At 54.6% G+C, this 14,772-nt stretch overlaps 2 protein-coding genes across 8 annotated transcripts in view; one reads left to right on the top strand and one right to left on the bottom strand.

The window, feature by feature from the left end:
* ABR (ABR activator of RhoGEF and GTPase) overlaps nt 1-4,104 on the top strand; it is a 210,958-nt gene extending 206,854 nt beyond the window's left edge. For all 7 annotated transcript variants that reach the window (XM_039475784.2, XM_039475785.2, XM_039475791.2 and 4 more), the window contains 2 exons: nt 448-595; nt 1,159-4,104. In XM_039475784.2, coding sequence (XP_039331718.1) covers nt 448-595; nt 1,159-1,248 — 238 coding nt within the window. In that variant the 3' untranslated portion in view covers nt 1,249-4,104. The remainder of the gene's footprint in view (nt 1-447; nt 596-1,158) is intronic.
* Nucleotides 4,105-6,645: 2,541 nt separating this feature from the next.
* TIMM22 (translocase of inner mitochondrial membrane 22) lies at nt 6,646-13,279 on the bottom strand. Its single transcript, XM_003929331.3, has 4 exons — nt 12,800-13,279; nt 10,087-10,283; nt 9,518-9,590; nt 6,646-7,242 (listed from the first exon to the last, which is right to left on the bottom strand). The coding sequence occupies exons 1-4, from the start codon at nt 13,035-13,037 to the stop codon at nt 7,166-7,168; spliced, it is 585 nt and encodes a 194-aa protein (XP_003929380.1). The 5' UTR covers nt 13,038-13,279; the 3' UTR covers nt 6,646-7,165.
* Nucleotides 13,280-14,772: the final 1,493 nt, after the last annotated feature.

The raw sequence follows: 14,772 nt of genomic DNA, 5'->3' as shown, positions 1-14,772 counted from the left end.
CAGCACTGTCTCTCGGGGAAGGGAGCCAGAGCAGGAACAGCATCAGCTGTCAGGGAGGGGAGCCGGAGTGGGAATGGCCCTGCCTCCCAGGAAAGGGAGCCGGAGAGGGAACAGCATTGGCTCCCGGGGAAGGGAGCTGGAGCGGGAACAGCACTGCCTCAGGGAAGGGAGCCAGAGTTGGTATCTGTGGGTCCTCAGGCTCAGGCAGTTCACTATCAGTTCGGGGGAATGCTACAGCTGGAGATGTCAGCATATGGCTGGACCCCACTCCCCTAGATGAGTCCCCGTGCCCCCACAGAGGTCTCCACTCTTAGGAGAGGGAGATGAGGTGATCCTCTTCCAGGCGTCCTCCAGGACCTCCTACAGCGAAGGCCGGGGGTCCCAGAGCTCCGAGTGGCTGCTAGGACGAGCTGATCATGCCCCCGCCACGCTGCTTCTCCTTTTCAGGGTTGCCGACAAGGAGCCCGTCAACAAAATGTCGCTTCACAACCTGGCTACTGTGTTTGGACCCACGTTACTGAGGCCCTCGGAAGTAGAGAGTAAAGCACACCTCACTTCGGCGGCAGACATCTGGTCCCATGATGTCATGGCACAGGTACCCCTGGCAGCGCCCAGGCCGGGGCTGGTGGAGGGTGAGACGAGTCCCCATGCCTCTTCCCTCATGGGAAGCTGGGTTGATGTGCTGTAGGGTCACCAGGAGGAGGACTCAGACACTTCTGCACCACCCACGCCAAAACAAAAACATTTGAGCCTAGACCAGGCCAGAGAGCGTCTGTCCCAGATGCTGGCTGCATTCTCAGGCGGGCCTGGGTCTTGAAGAGCCAGCCCAGGGGTCTGGGAGGTCCTTGTCCGCACATGTGGAAGCTCTGAGGCTGCTCCTAAGGGCGGACGCTGCTCCAGGGCCCAGAGCAGGGGTCAGACCGTGGCTGCCCCAGGGTGGAGCGGAAGCTTATGGCCAGGTTGAGGAAGGGGCCCTAGGCGCCCTGCCCTGTGCCCCGCAACGCCTTCCATGGCTGCAGAAAGGCCAACACCCCTGTTGGGTCGCCCAGAAAGGGGAGGAGTGGGCACTGTCTAGGGGGTGGGAGGGCAACCGGCCAGCCCACGGGACCACGTCGTGTCGCGTGTACGGCACGGCTCAGCCTTCCTGCCTCCCCACAGGTCCAGGTCCTCCTGTACTACCTGCAGCACCCCCCCATCTCCTTCGCAGAACTTAAGCGGAACACACTGTACTTCTCCACCGACGTGTAGCCCGAGGCAGGGCGGCCGTGGGGGCGGCAGAGCCAGCCCCTCCAGCCCGGGCCCAACTCAGACTTGAAGGACTGCAATAGAAAACTCCCACACCCAGCACTCCAGGCTCCAGGGAAGCCAGCTTCCAAGAACTGGGACTCATGCGTCTTTCGTGCCACCTTGTACAAAGCCGGCCCGGCCCCGCCTCGGCAGCGTGCCTGCCTCGCGCCCTCCAGCCTCTAGCGTGCCCGGCTCCCTCCGCGCTGTTGGGAGTTCTCTGCACACCTGTCGTGCGGGGAGGGCAGTGGCGCCTGCGTGGGCACACAGACAGCCGCCTTGTCCTTCCGTGTCCTTCAGCACTTTCTTTCCTCCCGAGTCCAGCCGAGGGCTCTCGTTTCGCGCTGCGCGGCTGCTGCCAGCTTCTCTCTCGGCCCTGCTCCCGGATGGCCCTCTCCCGGCCGCCTCCCTGTCTGCCTCCACCCTCTCCTCCTTCCCAGCCCGCATGCATGTGCACCCTGGGTTCCGCGCCATTGCCCTGACGGCTCTGAGGCGGCCCTGGCTGGTGGGCAGCGGTGGCCCGCCTGATGCTGCCCTGGGCCGCCACCGGCCTCTCCTCAACTTCCGCCTTCAGGAGCACACCTGCTTTGCCTTGCTGCCTGTGCAAATGTTGGACAAGGAGACACACACTCATCCCCAGCTCAGCAGAGCTGGAGTGCGCATTTCTGGAATTTTCCATTTGGGAATCTCCACTTCTGGGGTTTAACTCTTCTGCCTCCTGGCTGCCGGTGAGGCGTCTTGGGCTGTCTTCTGCTTCTCAGTTCCCTTCCCAGGTGTTCTATTTCCTTGGAGTGTCAAGACTCACAAGGGACCTGCTATTGAGATAGCCGGAGGGTCAGGAGAGAACGGGGCGGAGGCAGAGTCAGGCTGCTGAGGAACCACAGCGCTGGGAGTCCCGAGTCCGGGTGTGCAGCTCTTAGCAGCGAGTTATGGGGGCTTTTCAAGTGGAGCCAGGCTTCCTGGAGGGTAACTGATGTGGCTGAAGCAGGTGTCCAGGCAGGCAGGCTGCAGCCAGGCACTTCCTGGCACCGCAGGACCTCGTGGCACTCTTGCCTTAGATTTTACACACTCTCCACAGCTGAGCACTGCCACGGGCGCTCCAGGGCTTGGGAAGGGAAGGCACAGGCCCGCAGTGGCCTCGGGACGCAGCCTTCTGGGTCCACGCTGGGAACTCCAGAAGCTGGGGGTAGAGTGAGGAATCGGCCGCCCGCCTCTCGGGCAGGGTTTGCTGGGGCCTCCTGTTGGCGCTGTGCGGTGGAGTAGGGACCCACAGGTTCCATTGCCAACTTGGGAGACGCACTGCTCAGTACTAGGAAGCAGCAAGATGTGTTCCCACAGGTGCCGTGCTGCCAGCCTCGGGCCGTTGGCCTGGAGAGCAGACACAGCTGCAGGTGCCTGAGCCATCGCTGTAGGTAGAGCTCTTCTCCGGCAGTCGCTTCTGAGCCTCAGGATTGGGGAGTGGTTCCCACTGCTGTGCTGAGGGCTGTTGTCAGGAAGGGTTTGCTGGCTCAGCGCTGTGGTGCTGGCTCAGTGGGGCAGGGCCCTTTCTGATCCCGTTCAATCCTCTGGCCTTGAGCAGAACAGTAAATATGCCATCGGAGGAGAGGAGGAAACACCAGCCAGCTGCCAGTGAGCAGCTTAGCCAGGAGCCCGTGCTCCCTGGACAGGCGGTGAAGAAGGAGTGCCACCTGAGGCTAAGACACCAGTGCCTGGCCGTTCCCGAGTGTCGTGTGTGGCGAGTCTAAAGGAAGACCAAGTGTCTGGCTGTTCCTCAGTGTTGGTGTGGGGCAAGTCTAAAGACCCAGCGCCTGGACGTCCCTGAGGTCCCTGCGTGGCATCCAGGTGTCTGTGTGTGGCGAGTCTAAAGACTGGCCGTTCCTGAGTGTCACGTGTGGCGAGTCTAAAGAAAGACCGAGTGTCTGGCTGTTCCTCAGTGTTGGTGTGGGACGAATCTAAAGACCCAGCGCCTGGACATCCCTGAGGTCCCTGCGTGGCATCCAGGTGTCTGTGTGTGTGGCGAGTCTAAAGACCCAGCGCCTGGCCGTTCCCGAGTGTCAGTGTGTGGCATCTGAGCGTCACGTGCGGCGAGTGTAAAGAAAGACTGGCCGTTCCCGAGTGTCAGTGTGTGGCATCTGAGCGTCACGTGTGGCAAGTGTAAAGAAAGACTGGCCGTTCCTGAGTGTCATGTGTGGCGAGTCTAAAGACCCAGCACCTGGCCGTTCCCGAGTGTCAGCATGGGGCACAGAAAGCTCCCCGTTGCTTCCACAGCAATTGACAGGAAGGGGCAGAGTGAGTCCCTGCCCAGCCCGGGCACCTCACCTCCCTAACAAGGCCTGTTCAGGTCTCGGCACTGGGGAGCCTCTCAGCCCCAGGCTTGCTGAGGCAGTGTGAGAATGGGCAGTGAGAAGGCTGGACAGGCTGAGAAACATGAAAGGCTCCTATTTCTAATCCCACCCGGTGCCAGACCTGGCCTGAACTGCACCACGGAAGTCCCCAGCGGGTTCTCCTGTGACCCGGGGCCTCTGCAGCCCAGAACCTCGGCCACTGTGCCCCACAGGGCGGGCCGTGCCAGCCAGAGTCAGGCCGCAGGAATCCCAGGCCGGCCTGTCCTTGAGGGGCAGCGGCCGATGGCTGCCAGTTCCTGCCGATACCCAGGAGGGATGGGACCCTTCGTTAATGTCTGGCTTTAATAAGTTGGCAAGGATATATTTTTTTGTCTATGTTCTGTTTCAACTTATGTAGATTATAAATTGATGTAAACCATGTGAAAGGAAAATGTTAATAAAAAAATGCAAAGCCCCAACATTTGCACAAAACTCAGCCCTGCGGTGTGGATGTTTGTGTTCGCCGGGGTCCAGGGAAGCCACCAATCTAAATATTTAACTCTTCCAGCTGCATCCAGATGTGAGTTTCCAGGCATGTTTACCTAGTTCACTCCCCTTAAGCCTCCCCGTGGCCATGTGGGCTGGGGCAGAGCTGGGGGAGGTGGGCTCGAGGCCTCTCTTTGCTCCTCACAAGGCCCCCGCTCAGCCAGCATCCAGGCCACTTGTGGTCTCGCCCTGAGCATTCGTGTACAGTTCCTTTCGCAAAGTGAAAATGTCAACCCGCAACCTGGCCATGCCGCGAGGTTGTCCACTGAAGAAGAAGCTGCTTATTTTCTGTGATCACTTCTCTACATCTTCCTTCCATGCAGCGTATCTTTGAGGCGGCCTCTGGTCTAACCTGCTTATCAGAGAAGCTGGATCCCCGAGGCCCCCCCCCCCTGCTTTGGGAGAGCCAGTGGCGTTGATGTAGGCTCCCACCAGCCTCAGCAACTGGACACTGAGTTTATTCTGAAGATCAGGAACAGATGTCTCTGAAAATTGCTGTTTGGTTTATGAGCTCATACTGGCTCCGCAGCCATCTAAAACAGGAAACGATTCATCTCCTCTCAAGTGAATAGGCAGTGTGGGCAATGCCTGGCTTACTGAACCAATGGCCGCTGACAGCTCCCCTCCCCCCGGCTTGTGGCATTTCTTGTACTGGGTCCTATGTGTCAAATGGAAAGACAGAAGATACCAGACACCCCAGGACTGCGCCCGGTGCCAGGAAGGGGTGTCTGATGGCCTTTTCCATGTGCTAGACAGAGACCCCAAGCATCCTAGGACCGTGACAGACACCAGGTAAGAGTGTCTGACAGCCCTTTCCACGTGCTAGATGGAAAGTCAGAAGATCCCAGGCACCATAGGACCGTGACAGGCACCAGGTAAGAGTGTCTGACAGCCCTAGATGGAAAGTCAGAAGATCCCAGGCACCCAGGACCACACCAGGTGCCAGGTAGGATTGTCGGGTGACGGCCCTTTCCATGTGCTAGATGGAGGGAAGATCCCAGGCACCCCAGGACCACTCCAGGTGCCAGGCAGGATTGTCTGACGGCCCTTTCCATGTACTAGACTGAAAGAAGATCCCAGGCACCCCAGGACCGCACCAGGCGCCAGGTAGGAGTGCCTAATGGCCCTTGCTTCAGAGTGCTGGTGTCCTGTATTCGGGGGCAGTAGAGGAAACAGTGTCTCCTGGGCTCTGGGGAGTTCTCCAGCTAGCCTAGCAGTGATGAAGCCTCCTAGCTGTGAGACAGGGAGGGGCGTTATATAGAATTCACCATACAAGGACATGAGCCCTGAGCCAGGGCTCACATTCATTCCCAGGAAATGGCAAACACGGCCCGGGGAAGGTGTTACCAGCTGGGTTTGATCATCACTCACACACAGACAATACTTGGGACGCCATGCAGGCCGAGTCTGAAGTCTGGCTAAGACTGTGTGGGCTAGAAGACAGGGCAGATGAGGGCGAAGGCAAAAAAGAAGGGGTAGCGGAATTACTGTGATAGGAAAAAGGAGACTACCGCCGGCTGAAGGTACCCAGAACTGCGTGGCCCCCACCAAGCTACCTGCCCGGCCCCACCCAACAGCAAAGGCCTGACTCCATCAACTTCCTCTCCCCAAAAGCAGCAGCAGTGGTGAAGCCCAATTGTGGATGGCTTTTTTCCCCCATGGCACACAGGCAAGAAAGAAACCACAAGATCAAGTCGAAAACATCAGCATGTTAAAACACTTCCCTGACGCTGGAGAACGAGGGTGGTGGTGAGCAGCCCCTCAGTGACATCTGACCTTGGCCAGTAGCTGCTGTGACCAAGTCACCAGGATGAGCACAGCAGGACGCTTCACAGGGGGCTCGAGCTGGCCTGGGCCAGTGGTCCCATCATGAAACCAGCGTGTGGCTCACCAGACTGCAGGCGTGCCTCTCAGCCAGCCAAGGAGGGGCTCCGAAGACACCCTCCAGTTCACGGACAGGGTTCCCTACATCCTAGGAAGAGGTCGGGCCGGGCTCTTGAGGCAGGCCCTGGTAGATGTGACAATCTTGCTGAGGACGACACAGTCCTCCAGCAACCCCGAGAATCCGCCGTCCCCAGGCCGAGGACGACACAGTCCTCCAGGAACCCCGAGAATCCGCCGTCCCCAGGCCGAGGACGACACAGTCCTCCAGGAACCCCGAGAATCCGCCGTCCCCAGGCCGAGGACGACACAGTCCTCCAGGAACCCCGAGAATCCGCCGGCCCCAGCCCGAGGACGACACAGTCCTCCAGGAACCCCGAGAATCCGCCGTCCCCAGCCCGAGGACGACACAGTCCTCCAGCAACCCCGAGAATCCGCCGTCCCCAGGCCGAGGACGACACAGTCCTCCAGCAACCCCGAGAATCCGCCGGCCCCGGCCTCCTCGGGTGCTTTCATTCTTTCCCTTCAGTTGTTATCTCTGGGCCAAAACCTGGCACTATTTTTGGAATTAGGGAATTTGAAAGTAAAAATAAACCAACCTTTTGAACTCTAAGGTGTGGGGCGGGTGTATTTTTTATACAAGGATGGCAGAACACAAAACAAGTGATGGAACTGGTTGGACGGCATCGACACGCCCTGCCCTGCCCTGCCCAGTATTGGAGATGGACAGCTGCCTGGAGTCCCAGGTAGAAGAGCTTCCTGGTACCTGTAAAGACTGTCACCTCTGTGTTCACAACACGAGACAACCTAGAGGGCCACCTGTGGTCAGGACTAAGCTTGTGGAGCCCAGTTCCTGTACGTCGACATGCTGTCTCCCGATCTGCTCTGAGGAGAGCATCTGGCACGACACGTCCTCTCTGAGGCCTGGCTGGAGGCCAGGAGCAGCAAAGTGCGGTTGCTCTGAAGGCTGGAGGAGAGAAGCCAGGTGGCCCCCTCAGAATCCCAACGACATGAAGGAAAACGAACGTCTTCAGGTCCTGAAGCAAGGGCCCTGGGGTGGTCCAGAAACCGTCCTCCGAAGAGCAGCTCAGACCCAGGGCTGGCATCGTCCTTCCCACGGGCAGTCCCTCTCACCGTAGGTAATAATCGATGGCAGCAGAGAACGCAGCGAAACCCCCACAACCGATGGCCCCAGCTTTTAAGCCAGCTGTCAAACAAACAGAAATCACATCACCTACGCGGCAGCTGCTGGGGTGCGACGCACTCACGTCAGGTTCACACACCCTCAGGTGTGAAGCAGCTTAAGCACTGTAAGTGATTCAAGCGATCGCAGCGCTGTGAGACATCAACGCAGCAGCGGACAGATCTAATCCCGCGTCTCATCTAACTACATTTGTCTGGCTTGTCTCCTTCAAGGACTATTTCTAGTCTTAGGGAAATGGCCCCTCACAGGCAGGAAACTGCCTAAGAGAAGCAGCCCTTGGAATCAAATGAAAGCATATGGCCTTTTACCCTGATTTGTTTATGGAATACATTCCTGGGAAGGTGATCAAAGCAGTCCTGGAGACAGCGGAGCTTCTCCAAGAGGCCCTGGTGAAGCTGAGCAAAGGAGGCGATGAAGTAGTTCCTCCAGGCCAATCACAAACGGTATCAGAGCAGCAAAACCAGGTTTTCATGACAGCAAATCATCCTGTCTCCCAGAAGATATGAAAACCAGCTTTTTGCTCCAAGTCGGGGCATGACAGATGGAAACTGGTCCAGTGATAAAGCACTGATGCTTCCAGGAGTCAGGCCCCAAGGCCCTCCACACTCGGATGGGCACGCCAACAAGGAAACAGCAAGCAAACTGGTTTTCTCTTTTTTTTACAGCTGATAATCTAACATTTCCAGAATATCTGTACTTAGCATTCAACGGGTAGAAATCAGAATCCCCGAGGGCAGAAAGTATTGCTGTTGTATCATTTATATCCAAAATTAAAACAGACAACTGTATAGAATTATTGAGAAAAATGTCGGCCAGGTGTAGTGGCTCATGCCTGTTATCCCAGCACTTTGGAAGGCCAAAGCGGGTGGATCACCTGAGGTCAGGAGTTCGAGACCAGCCTGGCCAACATGATGAAACCCCGTCTCTACTAAAAATACAATAATTGGCCGGGCGCGGTGGCTCAAGCCTGTAATCTCAGCACTTTGGGAGGCCGAGGCGGGTGGATCACGAGGTCAAGAGATCGAGACCATCCCAGTCAACATGGTGAAACCCCGTCTCTACTAAAAATACAAAAAATTAGCTGGGCATGGTGGCACATGCCTGTAATCCCAGCTACTCAGGAGGCTGAGGCAGGAGAATTGCCTGAACCCAGGAGGCGGAGGTTGCGGTGAGCCGAGATCGCGCCATTGCACTCCAGCCTGGGTAACAAGAGCGAAACTCCGTCTCAAAAAAAAAAAAAAAAATACAATAATTAGCCAGAGGTGGTGGTGGGAGCCTGTAATCCTAGCTACGCAGGAGGCTAAGGCAGGAGAATCACTTGAACCCAGGAAGCAGAGGCTGCAGTGAGCTGAGATTGCACCATTGCACTCCAGCCTGGGCAACAAGAGTGAGTCTATTTCAAAAAAGAAAAAAAAAAAGAAAAAAAAAAGGTCTAAATTCTTGAAATGCTTAGAGTAAAAAGCTCGGCGTGGTCAGCTGCGTGGGGCGGCCTGGGCTGAATGGACACAGCCCAGCTTCTGTGTCCCGCACCGACAGAGTGCAGGGATCACTCAGCGTGAGGAGGTTTTCCCGTATGTTCAGCATGGGCAGTTCTGTGTTCTTAGATCTGGATCGGTGACTCACCTGGGGTCACTTGCCCCTCAGGGGGACTTTCAGGGACATCAAGAGTTATTACAACTGGCCAGGCACAGTGGCTCACGCCTGTAATCCCAGCACTTTGGGAGGCCGAGGCAGGCAGATCACCTGAGGTTGGGAGTTCAACATGGCAAAACCCCATCTCTACTAAAAATACAAAAAAATAGCTGGATGTGGTGGTGGGCACCTGTAATCCCAGCTATTTGGGAGATGAGGCAGGGGAATCACTTAAACCAAGGAGGCAGAGGTTGTAGTGGCCAAGATCATGCCACTGTACTCCAGCCTGGGTGACAGAGTCAGACTCGGCCTCCAAAAAAAAGAAAAATTAGTTGTAACAACTGACAGGGTTCCCTGCATTTTGTGGGTGGAGGCCAGGGATGGTGCTAAACACCTCAGAATGCACAAAACAGACCCAGTCCCGGCAGGGGTTCATCTGGTCCAAATGTCGACAGTGCCAGGGATCAGAAACCTCATCTAGATCCCAGTGAGTTTCCAAAGCTGAGTTCACGCAGAAACAACTGCAATGTATTGGTCAGGGGGAGGAAGATCAAGCGTCACTGGACAACTCCTGTGTTTGGAAACGGCAGCCTCAGCACGTTCTCCAAGGCCACAGAGGAAAAGTATCCGCGCGCCGTTTACCAACCTCTGAAACCAATGGCTCCTCCGGTGATGCAGCCACTGAAGACGCTGTTCTTCCAATCCGACTTTCCCCGGTACTGTGGACAGAGAAGGACACTTTAAAGCCGGAGAAACACTCAAGGCCATTCAGGGAAAATACACAGGGCTTCTAGTTTGCTCATTGGGTCCCTGCCAAAAGGAAACCCCATCTTTCTCAAAAGCACAGTTCCTAACGGTGCAGGGCACACACGTACACAATATGTGCTCACAGGCGCTTCCTGCAGGTGGCGCCACAGTGCCGAAACCAAGTCCAGAATTTGAAATGGAATAAAAATTTCTAAAGGGGCTCTCCAACAGTCTCATGTTTAAAATCATTAGCTAACTTCTAGCCTGCAAAAAGTAAAAAATAATACAAGCCCATACTGTAAACACACCAAAAGTTTGCAACAGGGACTGTTTTCTAGAACTTAAACCCAGAGTGTATCTGAGGCTCCAAGCTGCTTTCTATAACAACTTGCAAATGACTTTTAAAGAGCAATTTCTCTTTAAAATGGCGGCCCCAGTAAGGATTTCTCAGAAGGCAGAGACACTTACAGATTCCACCAAACACTCAGTACAGGAAAACATGGCTCCCACGATGGCAAAATTCTTGGCATAGGACATTCCTCTCTGCCCCATGTCCTTCAGAACTTCTTTGGCAGTCGGTGTGCGGTAAGGATCCTTAGGGTCAAAGCCCACGTTGGTATCGATGCCGGCAGTAAACACCCCAAATGCACCTCCTAAGACAAATCCTAGAGGCAAGCACAGAGGCGAAGGTTTCTGGATTACGGCGCTGGGATCGTACTGGAAGGGACGCCCCCCTCTTGCCAACTCGAACTCCACCTGCCTGGTGGAGAGCTGGACACAATCCAGGGTCTATTATTGTGACATCATCTTCTGTCTCTAGGGTTTCTCGCTCCTTTAACCCTCTATGCTTGCTACACTCTCTCACATAAACCAGCCACCCTCAAGTTCACCTATCAGCTTTGCAATACCTCTCTTGACCATAGTGACATCCATGGCAACGCTTCACTGAGCAGCACATGCCGGATACTACACTTGGGCACTTTATAGTCACAGCTTCATTTATTCTTCACAGTCATCCAGCGAGACAGATGCTATCAGCTTCTTTCCATACATAAACCAAGGCTCAGAGAGGTTAAGCCACTTCTACCAAGGCCACACAGCTAGCCAACAGCAACTCTCACACTGCTGTCCGCATCTGACCTTCCCATAGGGATGCCCCTCATGACTTCATGGTCAGTGTGAGATTAATAAGATCATGGGCACCTCCCTCCAGACTTTGCCGCCTGTGGCTCCTTCTTTCCAGCCATGCCATCTCCCAGCATTAGGAGCACCTCTGGCTCTGCTTTGCTTCCTCCTGTAACCATTCATTCGTGAAACACGGCAGAATCTTTCCTCCCAGTTCTTCAAGTCCAGCCCATCCCTGTCTATGTCCACAACTGTCATCCCAGTCTGGGCCTCCACTGCTACAACCATGAGCACGATGAAGACTCCATTTGTCCTTTCAACAACTCTATCAGTGACTTCTTAGGGTCAGGCGGAGTGAGGAACAAAGACCCAGTCCACGCCCTCATGAAGCTTCAGTCTAGTGAACTTCCTCTCTGGCCTTCTCATCCACAGATTTTTCTTTCCTTCAACACACTCTATCCTGATTGATCATGTTCATTACCACTTATTACTCTTCATGAAAAACATCAACTATTGCTCTAATGCCTATAAGTGAAAAGCCCAAATCCCCGACTCAACCCCAAACTTGAAATAACACTTCTCCTTTGCCTATTTTTTTTTTCTCTTTTTTTTTTTTTTCCTTTAAAAACGGGGTTTCACCATATTGGTCAGGCTGGTCTTGAACTCCCAACCTCAAGTGATCTGCCCGCCTTGGCCTCCAAAGTGCTTGAATTACAGGCATGAGCCACCACGCCCAGCCTCTCTATTTTTCTTTGAAACAGAATCTTGCTCTGTCGCCTAGGCTGGAGTTCAGTGGCGTGATCTTGGTTCACCGCAACCTCTGCCTTCTGGTTCAAGTGATTCTCCTGCTTCAGCCTCCCAAGTAACTGGGACTACAGGCGTGCGCCACCATGCCCAGCTAATTTTTTGTATTTTTAGTAGAGGCGGGGTTTCACCATGTTGTCCAAGATGGTCTTGATCTCTTGACCTTGTGATCCACCCGCTTCAGCCTCCCCAAGTGCTGGGATTACAGGTGTGAGCCACTGGACCTGACCCTTTTTTTTGAGACAGGGACTTACTCTGTCACCTAGGCTACACTACAGTAGCTTGATCACAGCTCACTGCAGCCTCAACCTCTGGGCTCCAGTGATCCTCCCACCTAAGCCTCTTGAGCAACTGGGCCTACAGGTGCACACCAGCTAATCTGTATATTTTTTGTAGAGCTGGGGTTTTGCCATATTGGCCAGGCTGGTCTCGAACTCCTGGGCTCAAGCGACCTACCTCCTCAGCCTCCCAAAGTGCTGGGATACCCCGCCTACCTGTATTTTCTCAATCCTTTAAGATGCAGCTCCAGTATCACCTCTTCTATGGTCTTCCTCAACCAAAAAAAGATGTTTCTTCTTCCTACCTCACTTGTTTTCATTGGCGCACTCCCTATATTCATTTCTTAAATGCCTTTCATTCTCAGTGAGACAAACTCATCTGCAAATATGGTCAACTTCGTTACCCTGCACACAAAAGGGACACTGCACGTTCTCATATCTCTGGAAAGCTTAAGGGAGAAACAGAAGGCCAAGTGCAGGCTTCTCACTGGCCTTTCAGCTTTTCAAACCTCAGGCAATCGCTGCCCTGGGGACGTCTGCACGTGCAGCTCCTTAGTCTCCATCACTCTTCTGCAGCGTTCCCGAGCAACGTTCTTCTCCACACAGTGAAACACCGGCCCCATGAAGAACAGGGTCTTGTCTCTTTCACCCTGTAATCCCGCCACCTGGCATGTGACAGTTGCTTAGGAACAATCTGTCGAATGAATTGTTTAAGAGAATGAGCGAATCTAAGGGAATTAACGGGTGAACGAGGTCACCCATGTAGTAACTTTTAGGCCCAAACACAGCACCGATCATCAAGCTGACCCGAGGGGACAGGAGGGGTGACGCCCGAGTTCACGGAATGAGGCGGGGGTCCGGCCAAGGTCAAGGCCCGTAGTCCCTCGCCTCCCAGGCGCGTGGTCTTCTCGGCGGAGGTCCCCGCTGCCGTCCAAGCCCTCCGCGTCCCCGGGGTCCCACTCGCCCGGCCTCACCTCCCACGCAGGCCAGCGCAGCCTTGAAAGCGCAGCTTTCCATCACCTTCTCCATCATCTTCTGCTCCTCGCTCTTGGCTGGACTTGGGATCCCGCCCAGGCTCCCAGGCTCCAGGAGCCGCGGCTGGCGCTTGTCACCCACCAGGTACTGCAGGAGAAGGCTGTACTGCAGCGGGGCTTCGGCGGAACCCGCTGCCTCCGACACCGAGCCCCCAACATCGGGGGTGGCGGCCGCCATGACAGTAGCTACCCAAGCAACCCTGGCGTTGTTCTTCCCGCAGCAGATTCGACAAGCGTCACGTGGCGGGTCCCGAGACCACCACCGTGCTGCAACGGCAGATTCGCCTCAGGAGGAAGCCGCGGCCGCAAGCATCGTCCTGCGCACCCCAGCGAGAGCGCTATCATGTTCAAAAAGCCTCTTGTGAAAACAGCTTTCTCTATGTCAGAGACAAACGAGATGAAGACCCACCAGAAAGTGACCTCATGTTCGGGGTTGCAGCGCGGTGCGTACCGGGATTTGTATTTGCAGTCCGGCAGCGCGGTGCCTGCCAGAATATGTAGTTCCAATCCGACATCAACTACATTTCCCAAGAAGTGTTGCGCGAGCTCTCGCGCCTCGGTCCCGCCCAGGGCTCTTGCGACCTCCTGAGGTGAGTGACGAGCGGCCGCAAGCTCTGAGGCCGCCATGCTCCGGATCGCCGGCAGGGGGCACGCGAGCATTCTCACTGCCCTTTCCGCCTAACGCTGTCATTGTATGGCGAGGCGCGGTGGCTCACGCCTGTCATCCCAGCTCTTTGGGAGGTCGAGGCGGGTGGAACAGCTGAGTTCAGGAGTTCGAGACCACCCTGACCAATATGGTGAACCCCCTTCCCCCGTCTCTACTAAAAATACAAAAAAAAAAAAAAAATTAGCTGGGCGTGGTGGCGCCCACCTGTAATCCCAGAGGCTGAGGCAAGAGAATCGCTTAAACCCAGGAGGCAGAGGTTGCAGTGTGCTATTGCACTCCAGCCTGGGTTACAAGAGCAAAACTCCGTCTAAAAAACAAAAAAAGATCCCAGCTTACAGCATTCGCTGACTTGTGTGGTTGCAAGAATTCCCATCATGGCTGATTTCAAACTACCAAGTGAGGTCATCAGCCATAGAATTGGGAAGAGAATAACCAGCTCGTGGTTAGATGATGTTTTTGCCACCAGAAACAATCTATGTAAATAAAGTCAACAGCACAGTGTAGTAAAATTTTTAGGAGGTGATGAGTTTTGAGCATATATTACCTATTTTTAATATAATTTAATAATAAATGTATAGAATGTAATTTTTAATAACTGTGCTTAACAACCAGCCCAAAAATTCCTGATAATTTATTGCCTTACTTTTTAAAATTCTTTTTTTTTTTTTTTTTTTTTTTGAGATGGAGTCTCACTTTGTCGCTCAGGCTGGAGTGCAGTGGCGCCATCTCAGCTCACTGCAACCTCTGCCTCTCAGGTTCAAGCAATTCTCCTGCCTCAGCCTCCCCAGTAGCCGGGACTACAAGGGCAGCCCACCACGCTAGCTAATCTTTTTTGTATTTTTAGTGGAGATGGGGTTTGACCACGTGGGCCAGGATGGTCTCAAACTCCCGACCTCAAGTGATCCGCCCCCCTCAGCCTCCCAAGGTGCTGGGATTACAGGCGTGAGCCACCGCGCCTGGCAAGTTAGGGTCTTTTTGTTATTGTTGTTTAACATTTACCATTATACCATTCACTGCAAGCATATTTTGGGAACCAGGAACACTCCTTCCTCTTTGAGGAAACCAGAATTGGGGGCTGGTAGGGTGCAGAAGTGGGGAACAGATTTCGGGTGTATGCAGGAAAATCCTGGGGGATGTTGGGGAGGGGTTTTCGGTCTCATGAATGCTAACGCTTTGGCATCATATGCACTCTTTGTATGAAGAAAATGTGGCCTGGGAACATTTAAGCACGTTTTTTGCTGGTGGC

Source organism: Saimiri boliviensis, chromosome 17 (assembly GCF_048565385.1).
Source record: "Saimiri boliviensis isolate mSaiBol1 chromosome 17, mSaiBol1.pri, whole genome shotgun sequence".
NCBI classification, from domain to species: Eukaryota; Metazoa; Chordata; class Mammalia; order Primates; family Cebidae; genus Saimiri; species Saimiri boliviensis.
Note: the sequence above shows the minus strand (reverse complement) of the source record. Positions and strands in the feature narration are given on the sequence as shown.

Excerpts from the sequence above, each read along its gene's own strand:
- TIMM22 (XM_003929331.3), bottom strand. The coding sequence starts at position 13,037 with ATGGCGGCCGCCACCCCCGATGTTGGGGGCTCGGTGTCGGAGGCAGCG. Across the intron at positions 10,284-12,799 it reads TGCGCTGGCCTGCGTGGGAG|GATTTGTCTTAGGAGGTGCA; the intron begins GTGAGGCCGGGC and ends GCTTGCCTCTAG. Across the intron at positions 9,591-10,086 it reads CTGAGTGTTTGGTGGAATCT|TACCGGGGAAAGTCGGATTG; the intron begins GTAAGTGTCTCT and ends CTCTGTCCACAG.